The 12,637-nt window shown below is 32.9% G+C and overlaps 1 protein-coding gene across 1 annotated transcript in view; it reads right to left on the reverse strand.

The window, feature by feature from the left end:
* Positions 1-8,262: 8,262 nt before the first annotated feature.
* The window catches only part of AIMP1 (aminoacyl tRNA synthetase complex interacting multifunctional protein 1), a 34,762-nt gene continuing 30,387 nt past the window's right edge, over positions 8,263-12,637 (reverse strand). The window contains exon 7 of the mRNA XM_010980669.3: positions 8,263-9,168. Coding sequence (XP_010978971.3) covers positions 9,002-9,168 — 167 coding nt within the window. The 3' untranslated portion in view covers positions 8,263-9,001. The remainder of the gene's footprint in view (positions 9,169-12,637) is intronic.

Consider the following 12,637-nt stretch of genomic DNA (forward strand, 5'->3'; position numbering starts at 1 on the left):
CAGGCTGTTTTCATAAAGTTAATTTATAAATTGCTTCTTTTGTGTGTGCAATATACTATATTTTCCATTGAAAAGAGATTTACAGCTGCTGGTTTATTCGCCTAGACTAGTTCTTGAAAGTGTACTTAATAATTAATATTACCTGAACTCTAGCACAAATGGTATTAGCCTACATCCAAAATTTATAAAGTGTTCTTAAAGGAAAGCATATAAATTCCAAATTGAAACATCTTTATTTTTCTGCATAGCCCCCTTCCATCATTGTGGGTCAACTTGCAATTGTCAAGCAGGAGCCTTAACAACTGGACTGAGTTTGAAAGTTATGTAAAATTGGCATTTCTGCAGGGGTTGGTGACTTAGGATTAAAGAAAGAAATTTGAAGCTGAGAAGGTGAAATTGCAATTGAAGAGAAGAGTGAAAAAGTCAGGTTTTGAGCCCTTCATATCCTTCATTCATGTGATGTCAGCTAACTCTTCTAGAACACAAATACTAGTTAGCTTCAGGAAAGATATGTTGCGCAGAATCATTAAGGATTCAAGATCTCTGAGGCTGGCCTGGTGTCAATGATTAATAGAGGAAAGGTACTTTTAGTTTCAGAGGAAGACTTCTGTGATGTTCTTCCCTGAATTATTTTAGATTTGTGTGTATATACAGGTATATGTATATATATTTTACATAAATCCCTGAATGTGATCATATTACATACTTGACTTTTCTTTAGCATTTTTATATTTTGCTTTTTTCAGTTCGCCTTTACCTCTCCCCTCCTTCCATCTCTCCTCCTCTTCATGCAAACCAGCCCATTAGAGATAGCTCACATCAACATAAAACATGGTATGCACCATTCGTGTCTTCTGCATGTCCAAATATTTGCACACACACAGAACACATACATAGACATAAACATACATAGGGCTTTTGTCTTTTTAAAAAACATTTCATACTCTCTACATCTTTTTTTTTTAACACTACCAACACCACCTCATTTAATTCCTCCAAGTCTACAATGTAGCTTAAATTCATCCTTTTTAAAGGCTGCCTAACAGGATGTCAACATTTCAGTGTATACAGAACAATTTATGTGGCTACTCGTCTATTGCTGTGTATTCCAGTTTTCTGCCACCAAAAGCCATGTTCCAACAACTATTCTTGTACATGTTTTTTAATGTAACATTGGCTTTTTTCTAAAAGTTATATCCCCAAGAGTGAGATTTCTGGTCTCTTACTCAATTTATTTTCATAAATGTTGCAACAAACTTAATTTTCAGCAACATTTGAGTACCCTTTTCCTATATTCTTGTCATCAATCAGTGTTATCTTATACACCTACTGCTAACACATTTGGTAAATGTAAATCGTATCTTACTGTTCATCTTAATGTGCATTTCCCAGACTAATACTGAATTGGAGCATCTTTTTATAAGCATGTTGGTCATTCAGATTCACTCTTCTTTGAGCTGCCTCTTCACGTTCTTTGTCCTTTTTGTCATTTTTCTGTTGGATTATCTCTCACACTTCTTTGCTTGACAAAAACTTTAGTCAGGTTTCTGAACCTTCTCCTAGGCCCATTTGTGCACTTCCTTGTAAAATTCAGTTTTAGCAAGAACCCTGCTAAGTCAGTTTAACCAGAACCCTCCACCCTTGATATCTGGTCAGGTTCCTTGTCTAATCACTCCGGCCTGTCTTCAGCAAAGATCCTGTTAGGTTGGGTTACCCAGACTCCCTCTGACTCTTCCTTTTATTTCCCTCTTAGTTGTCTTCTACCTCTGATCTCCACCCTGCTCCTTCGCTACAAATTCCTACTTGCCCATGCTGTTATTCAGAGTTAGCCCAATCTCTCTCCCCTCCGTTGTAAATTCCTATTGCAGTGCTCCCTAGACCTATCTTGATGGTCCTAAATAAAGTCTGCCTTACCACTTTTAACAAGTGTTACTGAATACTTTTTCTTTAATACTTCCTGCTTGGTAAATTGGAAGAGCTCCATGTATATTACAGATATTAGCCCTGTTTTTCACTTTGCAAAATTTTTTTTCAATTCTATTATTTGTCCTTCAGTTTTATTTATGGTAACTTTCGCCAAACAAAATTTGTGAATTTTCTTAGTCATATATTTCTATGTACATGATACAAGATGGGGTTTTAGTTTCATTTCCTTTTCGATGGGTAACCAACTGTATATGCTATATTTATTAAATAATTCATCTCTTCCTACTGAAAAAAATGTAGGTAGATAGATATATAAATATGTATCTCCTTTATCTATTTCTGGATCTATTCTGGATTCATAATTCTTTTCCATTATCTATTTTATTTATATTATTATCAATACCAGAATGATTTAATTTAAATGGTTTTATATCTTTCCTTGATATCTAGGAGGACAAGTTTCCCTTGTTTTTCCTTTTTCAAAATATTTTCTGGCTCCTCCCAGTCATTCATATATATAATTTTTCAGATCTGTTTTATCTAATTTCAAAAAAAAATTCATTTGCAGTGTGTATGTTTATAACAAATGACATTTTACAATATTAAATCCTCCCATGCAAGCATACAGGATGATTCTCCATCATATGTCATGTTTATTGTTTATATTACTGTATTTCTTGCATTTTTCTTTTCCTTAGTTTTACCAATTTATAAAATTGCTATTAATTCAGTTTTTCTCCTTAATAATTTGGAAGTTCTACTCTAATTCATACCCATTAAGAATTATTTCCTTGTCCCTGAATTCAGAATCAAGTACCTTCTTCTCTACCATTGTTTGATAACAAAGTAAGAACTATTTCCCTGAGAACTCTCTCCCCACTGCATTATACCCTCAGCTATTAAAATAAGACCTTTAGAATACTTTCATTTCCTCCCTATTCTTTTCTTCTTACCCCATCTTCCCTAGGTAAGAAGTCTTTGGAATGCTTTTCCTTTCCCATATTACCAGATTTTGCTAAGATAGTTAATTATTTAACTCAAAACTTTCCCCTTACAGATTGCCCTTTCTATTTCAAAAGCCCTTCTTACCATTTACATTGTGTAATCCTGGTAGTTTATCATTATCTCTTTTACCTAATACACAAATAGAAGGTTCATTCCTCACCATTGTTTTCTCTTCTCTAATCTTCCTCCATCTTCCTAGTTAGTGCCTTTTCCTAATATACTCTGATTTCTAGCCTAGTATCCCAGAAGTATTAAATTCCAGACATGGTCTTCCATGAGCCACCTGCAATAGCAAATTCTAGCTCCTCAAAATAATCAGCGCAGTGAATATAGGGAAATAATTTGTTAGGAATCATAAGAATAGCAAGGCACTGAAGCTGCCGTATTACACCTGAAGCTGGTTGTTTGACTTTTCTGGATGACAGTACATGTGTATCTGTTGAATAGACAATTACTGGAGATAATCAAAACTTGCAACAAAAGAACTTTGTGATCAGAATTAGCTCTAAGTAAAATAAATGATGTCCAGAAAGTTCATCTTTGGTATCCTGCCACCTTTCCTACTAGATGCTGTAATTTACAATCTCTCCTTACGTCCCTCCAGGTGCCCTATCTGTACGCTATTCTCACTTAGAAGACAAAAATCTCTACTAAACTTTATATTTGAAAGTGCTTTGAACATTCAAGATAATTTAAACTTGATATTTTTGTGCAGCTGGCATTAGAGCCTCATTAGTACATACCATCTCAGGGCATTAGTGATTCACCTCTAATACTTACCAGCTCTGATCATAACTAGGTTTACTCTTCTAGATAAAATTATCTCAATTAGCAACTTCAGGCTTTCTTTTTTTAGTTATGTTTATCTATATGCTGCATTTTTAAATATGGATTTGCTTAGATTTTCCTCTTCTACTGATTTTCAGGCAATCACAATTCTTTTACAAAAGGCTAGTGTTTTTAAGTGGCACTGCTATTTCCCATATTCTCATTCAAATTTTATTTGAAAAACAAGTTTCTTTTCATAAGCATCTGAAGATTTTTATTGTTAGTTCATATGCTTTAAGAGAAAATGTAATCTTTTCATATGAAAACTGAAAGTTATAGAAAATCATTCTCTTTTGCTAAACTTATTAAAAGTGACTTTTAGTTTGCATTTTTCATTAATCTTTTTCAAAGAGAAATCAAATTGTGGTGTTGATTTTGGATGACTCCTGCACTGTTCTTTCCAAATTCCCCAGGTGCGAAAAGCTGAACAGGTTTTAAATTAACAAATATCAGCCAAATATCTTAGGGCTGAAAAGTTAAGTGGATGCATATATTGAGAGCATTTCTCTACTGGGATGGATAATATTCTAATGAGTCATTTTAAAGAGCAAATGTAAAACTCTGTCAGAGTAGCCTTGATATGAAGGCTTACCATGTGAATGCCATTATAGAAATGAGCAGACATTAATAACTACTATTTGAACAATTCTGTAGGCATTATATAGCAATGGGACAGGCAAGAAGAGTAGTTAGCCTCTTCATTAAAAAGGATTATTCTTTTTTCTTGCAATCATTGAGCCCCGGGCTTGTTTCTGCTGCTGTTGCTAAGGACAATAGCCTGCCAGATAGGAAATGATGTTGATGAAGACATAAAATAACACTTACACACGTATTTTACTCAAAAATCCAGAGAATTGGGAATAGTGGGTGTTAGGAGGGGGGTGGGAGTAAGGAAGGGGAAGGAAAAGAAAACAAACAAGGGAATACATAAGGGTGAAAAAAAAATACTATATAATAATTAATTCACATTGTGAAATTCCAGCTGGCTCACTTTCAAACTAACAATTATTTCATTGTCCTAGGTCCTTTCTCCCCCCACCTCTTTTTTTTTTAGAGTTAGACTCCTATGAATTATCTCTGCCAAAACTTATCCAAAGTTAAAACCGTAAGTATAAAAAGTACAATAAGCAAAAATGTGCATATAAATTATTCTTTTTCATTCCAAACAGTTGGTATCTGAAAAAGATCCAGTTTTGTATAGAGGCAGATCAGCCATCAGCAACTATGTTTCTTTTCATTGTTATTGTAAAACTTGGGGTTATCATCCGAGAAGTACTGCAAATGGGTGTAAGCATAAAGTTGCTCCTGGTTTAAAAACCTACCTACTTACCTACCTATCTACCTATCTGGAACTGACTTCCTTCATAGGAGACTGTCATTACAGGATCAGTGACCTCAACAACAGTGCATGACTCAAAGAATCAAGGTACGTACATGGTTCTTTAGAAAGGCAACTGCTCCCAGCAGCAGCAGACTAGTTTTGCCAAGTGATTCTTCCTAAGAACTTTCCCAGAAAAAGAAAAAAAAATCGATAGATTCTCTTTGTAATCACTCCAAAGAAGTGTTTAGTGATCTCTCTCCCTTTAAAATCTCTTAAATACTCCAATTAAGAAGCTGCCCTAATCTCCTTGCATGAACTACTAGAATTTAGGGTTTTTAAAAAAATTTATCATCATCTTTCCCTACAGTTTAAACAAAAGAGAAGTTAAATTTCTTATTCAAATAAAAGAAACCACATGACTAACTGAGAAAGAAAGTATACTGTAATGGAGAAAAGCTGAGAATTAGTAAGATCTAGGTTTCAGTCTTAGCATAGGCATTTATGTAAGTTTTCTGTTGATTCTTTGGGGTAAAATGCCTGGTTTACCTCTAGGGAGTTAAATTGATGAGACATGTGAAAATACTTCATTAGCTATAAAGCACTAAACATCTTACTAATAATTTTATAATAAAATCCATGAGTAGACAGACATTATTCATATATACCCCTAAATTTGTTAGAGAAGGAAACAGTTCTTCCTTAACTAAAAAGCTTCCTCCACAAAACAGCAATTTGCAGTATTATTGTTAGTTGAGTTACAGTAATTTGCTTCCCTAGTTTTAATTTTGTATCTTGGTGATGAAGTTTTAGTTTTCAAACCACTGCACAGCACTTAGAACCAGCACTTGTGTCACAATTTATGTAGCTAAAACACAGCTAATATTGCACACTTTGATCATTTTTTTGTACACGCTGATATTTTTATATTTTTAAAGGTACAACATGTAATTTCCCTAGAAAATTGAGGAATTATACTCATGCCCTTTAAATGTCCCTGTTACAATCAACAGTAAGGTGCTCCTCTACCCATCAATAATTTGAAAATAGGATTGCTTTTACTTAGGTTAAACTAACATACAATAATTAGAAGTACTGTTTTCCTAGCCTAAGACAATTGTAAAACTATTTGAAACTTTATCAATAGTATTAAACCAGTGAAAGGGCATCAATAAACCAGCATATACATATCTAAAACATGGATTTCAGTGAGGGTGCAGGGAGGGAAGAAAAGCTTCAGTACAAACCATCTCTAGTGAGAGAAAAGATACTACATCTGGTATAAAGGAACAATCAGGTCTATTTAAAGACAGGGCTTCTATAAAATATTCTTTAAGAAACTCTTCATTTTATATACACCAAGTAATCTTCTGAATAAGAATTCACCTTCTTAGGAAATGTGATACCAGGAAAGGAGACAGAAGAGAATAAGAATGCTAGTTTCTGGAAAGAAACATCCCATTCATTAACTGAAACACCCCATTCATAAATTATTAACATAATATACATCTTCAGAACTAAACGAGGTAAGTTCCATTACTATTACCATCTTATAGATGAGGGAAGTAGGTATACAGAGGCTAAACAGTTGACCAAGAGCATACATGCCTTTAAGTTGGAGAGCTAGAGTCAAAACTGGGTAATCTGGCTTCAAAACCAATCCTACTAAGCTCTATATATTTCTTAGCATCTCTGAGAGTCATCTACACATGAAGGTTTTTGGACCCACAAGCTAAGACCCAGAGTTTGGGACCTTGTTAAACTCACTAACATTCTAGGCCCTATACATACCCTTTATCTTGCTGACATGCTTATTAAATTTGAATGTTCGGTAAATGGTATAAATGAGAATTTACATATTTTTTTAAAGTAACAATAAATTCTTTGTTTGGTGGGCACTTAATGTTCTTGTACTGTACTTAATGTTCTTCACAGAAACAAGGCAGGAAAAAAATTTCCAATTCTATATAAAAATTAACATGTACTGAAAATTACTCATCTCATAAGAATAATACACATGGAATTTCTATATATAAGAAAAGTTAGTAATGTCAACATTCCCTGTAAGATAGTGAGCCAACATTGCATAAGAAAGTTATCTTGGGGGAAGGTCAGCTTTTTCTGCTGGTTTAGTTTGCAACACATAAATAGATGAACACATAAATAGATGTTGAGAGACACCAGATGTTTAGTCTGTGACCTAACACCATCTCCTACTGCCGAAATCCTTAAAGGGCTGGATACCAGTTAGAAGCCAGAATAGTTATGTCCAATTCACTAACAATGACATTATTTTTTGTTGATACTGTAAGAGGTCTCTCATCCCAGAAATAGAAATAAAATAGAATTAAGTTTTCTGTAGAAATAACGACTGAATGAGGCTAAGTGGATAATTTGATTAATGCTTTTATGTAACTTGAAAAACTGGGAATAAATATTTCAACTATTTAAATAGTTGAAACAGTCTATAGATTATATTATGATTATTTGTAGAAACTTAATATAATTGGGAAAAAATCAGAAAGTATAGCCTCACAAAAGACTCTGTCACAGTTTTTATTCCCAAAAGTATAACATATCTTGAGTACAAAATAACTTTTGAGATTTATTTGTGTTTAGTTATCAACAGATGTTAATGATGCTCTGTTAATATTCAGTTTTTCATGAAGAAAATAAAATTTCTATGATGGTACCACATCCTGGCCTACAAGAACACCATGGACATAATTAAATAAATGAACTTTAACTAGACTTTTTATAACTCAGCATGCAGTGTTGTTTTACCTTTCCTTCTTATTGCAGGCTATAAATAGTGACAATACTAAAATACTGTGTGTATGATTTTCCTTTTAAAATAGTCCTACCTCCACAGATGCATTTCTTTTTTGGTATCTCAGTCATCATCTCAAGGCTGGTAAACTTGAAGCTCATAATGCCTAAGTTAATTTTCATTGTTCCTACAAAATCTGTAAGATGAGTAAAAATAGGCATTTGACACCTTAATACTTATGTATGTTAAGTTTTTGGCTATAATTTCTTTTAATATATTGACTGTATGATGGTACATAAAAAATAAAATACATTAATCTTAAATGCTCTCCTAAACATAAAAACTATAAATAATCTTTTACTAAGTATCTAAAGAATCTTTGTAAGAAGCCACCTAGAATAAAAAAATAGACTGCTGCTTTTATGGTCAATTTATTGGAAACTACATTGGCAACACTTTGCAACGTGTTTATTCTTCAGAGCTAGTCAAAATCTATTACTAATTGTTTTGCTAAATGGAAAGAAAAAGTTCGGTACAGAGTTGGAAATTTCAGTCTTTTAAAAAAGTCACCTTAAGTATACTACCAGTCTGGGTTACTCTGGCAAGCAATAGCAATAATATTCAAATGTCATGTCTTCTAGCTTTTACGATGTTCAGCTCTCTAGAATCAACAGTTGGTCATTTTCAATATTATTAAAATATGACTAGTTAATAAGCCTGACAAAAATTCTAACTTGCCATTCTTAAAAAGGAGAGTACATTTATAATACGGATACACAATATAATAGAAACCCAAGGGCTTCCAATTGCATGCAACATGCCCCTACAAATAAGAAACTACATATTAATATAGTTCAAGTTATCTAAAGGTATAAAGAAAAAGCAATGTGCTAGCCAACATCCCCCCTGAAAAACAAATCTTCATGAAACACAGGCAATTTCCTCCCTATATTCTAAAGGGTCAAAAAGCATAGGCAAAAATGAAGCATTTCTCCAATCAATTGAAAACAATATATATCAAGTAAAACATTAGTCAAGTCTAGAAGAGAAATAAAATAAAAATAGGCCAGTTATATTTTAGATACAAGTGACAAATGTATTTTTTTTATTGTTAAGTTTTCCCCAAAGTATTTCAGTAACTGAAACATTTTATTTTATTTTATTCCACTGTTGGCCATAGTTTGAGCCCTACAAACTCCCTTCCCTTTCACCTCAAAGGGAGCTCCTTTGTATGTAGCCACACACTCCTCATTAGTGTAAAGATCAGGCTGGATCTGCTCCCAAATCTTCTTCTTAGGATTCAGCTCCTTGTCAGGCTCTCCTGTTCGGGAGAAAAAAAATTACGTAGCTAATGTATCAAATAAATTGTCCATAGAAAAACAGTATGGAGTTTTCTTACAAACTAAATAAAGAACTACCATGTGATCCAGCAATCCCACTCCCAGGCATATATCCAGAAAAGACGAAAACTCTAAATCAAACATACATGCACCCTAAAGTTCATATAAGCACTATTTACAATAGCCAAGCTATGTAAGCAACGTAAGTGTCCATTAATAGATGAATGGATAAAGATGTGGGGTATATATACAATGGAATATTACTCAGCCATGAAAAAGAATGAAATATTGCAAATGGACCTAGAAATTATCAAAATTATCATCCTAAGTGAAGTCACTGAGACAGAGAAAGACTAATTTATGGTATCACTTATATGTGGTATCTAAAAAAAATACAAATTAATTTATTAACAACACAGAAACATATTCACAAACATAGAATATAAACTTATGGTTATCAAAGGGGAGAGGAATAAATTAGGAGTATGGGATTAACAGATACACACTATTGTGTGTATATATATATATATATATATAAAATAGATAAATAAGTTAATACTGTACAGCATAGGGAACTATATAAAAAAATACATATACATGTACATATACATATATAACTGAATCACTTTGCTGTACATCTGAAACTAACACAATATTGTAAATTAACTCTACTTCAATTTAAGAAAGAATGCCCACAAAGATTTCCAGTGAATTGGGTTGGATGCAATTTCTGATCCTCAGACCTTTAACACTTCTTTTATTTTTATGATGTCAGCAGTTTATATTATTGTTTGGTAAAATATTTTGTTATTTCCTTACAAATATTAAAGATATTATTTTAACTCTTATTGTAAATAGTTCTGCCAGTTATATAGCTCAGTAAATTTATTCCTCAAATGATTAGAATGAAAACATAACATACTCATTTTATCACTACACATAAAGATTGTACAAAGATGAGATCATAAATTTGATGTGTTATATTTTTACACGTGGCAGAAACAGCTTATGCCTTACTGTATGTTTCAACATACAAAATCAATGACTAGATTGCTGCTATAGTATATAAAGATTTCTTACCAATACTGGCTTAAATATTGGAGTCATCGAGCTAAATATAATAACTACTCTGGGTTTCATCTGCAGTCCATTCCATGTGGTGAGATGGACAGAGAAAGGGAGAGTAAAGAGTAAGGAGACAAGGACTAATATTTTCTAGCCACCAGGAATATATGTTGTTGCATGCAATTTTAAATATAAAGAAACTGAGGCTTAGAGAAGATAAGCTGCTCAGCCACACAATCAATAAGCAGAGTCAGATTTGATACCAAAAACTTGCCCCCTAATAGACTATGCTTTAGAAAAGAAACAACACTCTTACATGTGGATACTATCTTATCTCCTCTCTTTATGGTAGTTCACACTATTAAGTTTACAATCAATAAAAGTAAATACATTGTAGAATAAATGTGGTCTACGCTTAAAGACTACCAATTTACCAAGCAATCTCTCTACTTAATGAATGATGAGGAAGTAGAGAGTAAAGTTTAATATAACATCATTTTAGTAGCTGGAGAAGTCCAGTAATATTTGGAATGAAGAATCAGCTTCAAAAACAATGAAGAAAAGTAATGAATCTCTTAAGTGTTAGCTTCAAATGGAAAATGATTTTCCTGGAGGTAATAACTATTAATAAATATTACTGAATATCTATTCAGTAATAATAGAAATATAACTTTCTAGATCATTTTATTAGCTCTCAGAAACTGCCACAAAACTGCAAGAATATACAAAACTATCCTCTGAAACATAGGTTTTCAGAGATGATGGAACAGTTGATTGAATAATGTATCTACAGTAGAACAGGCAATGAAACCAAAACTAAGCCTGACTAGTATAAAAAATGAGGATTTTTCTTACCCCTTTTAAGATCATTTGATGATTTGACTGGGCAACAGAAAAACTAATTAATAAAAGAATAGAAAAAAATTTCAGTATATAAAGTATAAGATTTTTATTTTTTGTTTTTCAACTGTTGCTTACTCTAAGAGCATAATCCTACTTTGTGCACAGATCATGTGGGGAAGTGAACATTCTAGAATTCTGAAAAGCTGAAGGCAGACACATTGTTCAGAGGGCCTGAGTACTAACTTTGAATTCCCACTCCCTATATCCCCCAAAAGATGTTGACAAACCGATAATGAATTCAAGTAGATCATCCCCAGGTTTGTGTAAAAGCTTCTAATCAAGACCATACGTTGTGTGGGTAAATTTCTGCTGACTGCAGACATATGCTCTGAGCAGTGCAGCACAAAATTAAGCTTATCAGATCCAGGAAGATATTAACATTGTATAGAAAGCAATATTCATAACAATAATACGTAACACTTCCACTTACATAGTGCTTACTATGTGCCAGTCACTGCATTATGTGCTTTATGTGTATTGACTCATTTAATCCCCTCAGTGTATTAAATGCTATTAATTACCCCTATTTTACAAGTGAGGAAATAGAGGCACAAGAGCTGCAGCTAAGAATTTAAAATACCAGGAAGGTCGCTAAGTGTTTAAAAAATTAAACCTCACAAAACTCACAAGAAACAAATACCATTAAAAATCCCTTCTTATAGATGCAAAAGCTGAGGCTCAGAAAGGTTCCTAGGTCACCCAACGCTGGTGGAGCTAAGATCTGAAGGTTTTAAAGTTCTTACACAAGACTGTCATAATTTTCCAGAAACAAAGATTTGAACTAAAAATGAACTAGAAGTTAATGAGAGGAACCTCCAAATCTCGACTTTTGTTTTGAACACATAAGGCTCAATACCTGAACACCTTGAATGTGGCTGGAAGGCTTTAGCAAATCAGTAAATAAAACTGATTCACACAACTAAAAATTTGAGATTGCATTAAAACCCATCACATTATGATCACCAAATATAAATCAGAGCTGAAGTCTTGAATACAGTGCTAGCCTCTGGCTTACTCAAAACATTTCTCAGTAACACAATGTTTGGTAGGGTATAAAGTCAGTCTGAAACGAAAGTTTAAATCACCTCCCATGAAAAGTTTACCTAGTATTTTAAACATTTAAAAAAAAAATGAACTCTATTTTCCAGAGAAATCTTTCATCATTCCTGTGTTATATCCTTCTTATAAATCTTATTTTCCTAATTTTCTTTTCTTTCTTTCTTTTTTTTTTTTGTTATGGCTATCCAAAGAAGGTAAGTGATGATATCAATAAAAGTTTAAAGCTAAAAACTGTAGAGCCTCTGTAATTGCTAAACACATACCAATAATCATCATTTGGAAATACACATATTGCAAGAGAACTCATCTTTCAGAGATTATTTTAGGACTACTCATTCTAAATAAAACACATAGATAATAGGAACTAATTAAAAAAAATCTGTACAGATGTAAAAAGCTGTGACTACCACCTCAGCATTTAAA

Source organism: Camelus dromedarius, chromosome 1 (assembly GCF_036321535.1).
Source record: "Camelus dromedarius isolate mCamDro1 chromosome 1, mCamDro1.pat, whole genome shotgun sequence".
Lineage (NCBI taxonomy): Eukaryota > Metazoa > Chordata > Mammalia > Artiodactyla > Camelidae > Camelus > Camelus dromedarius.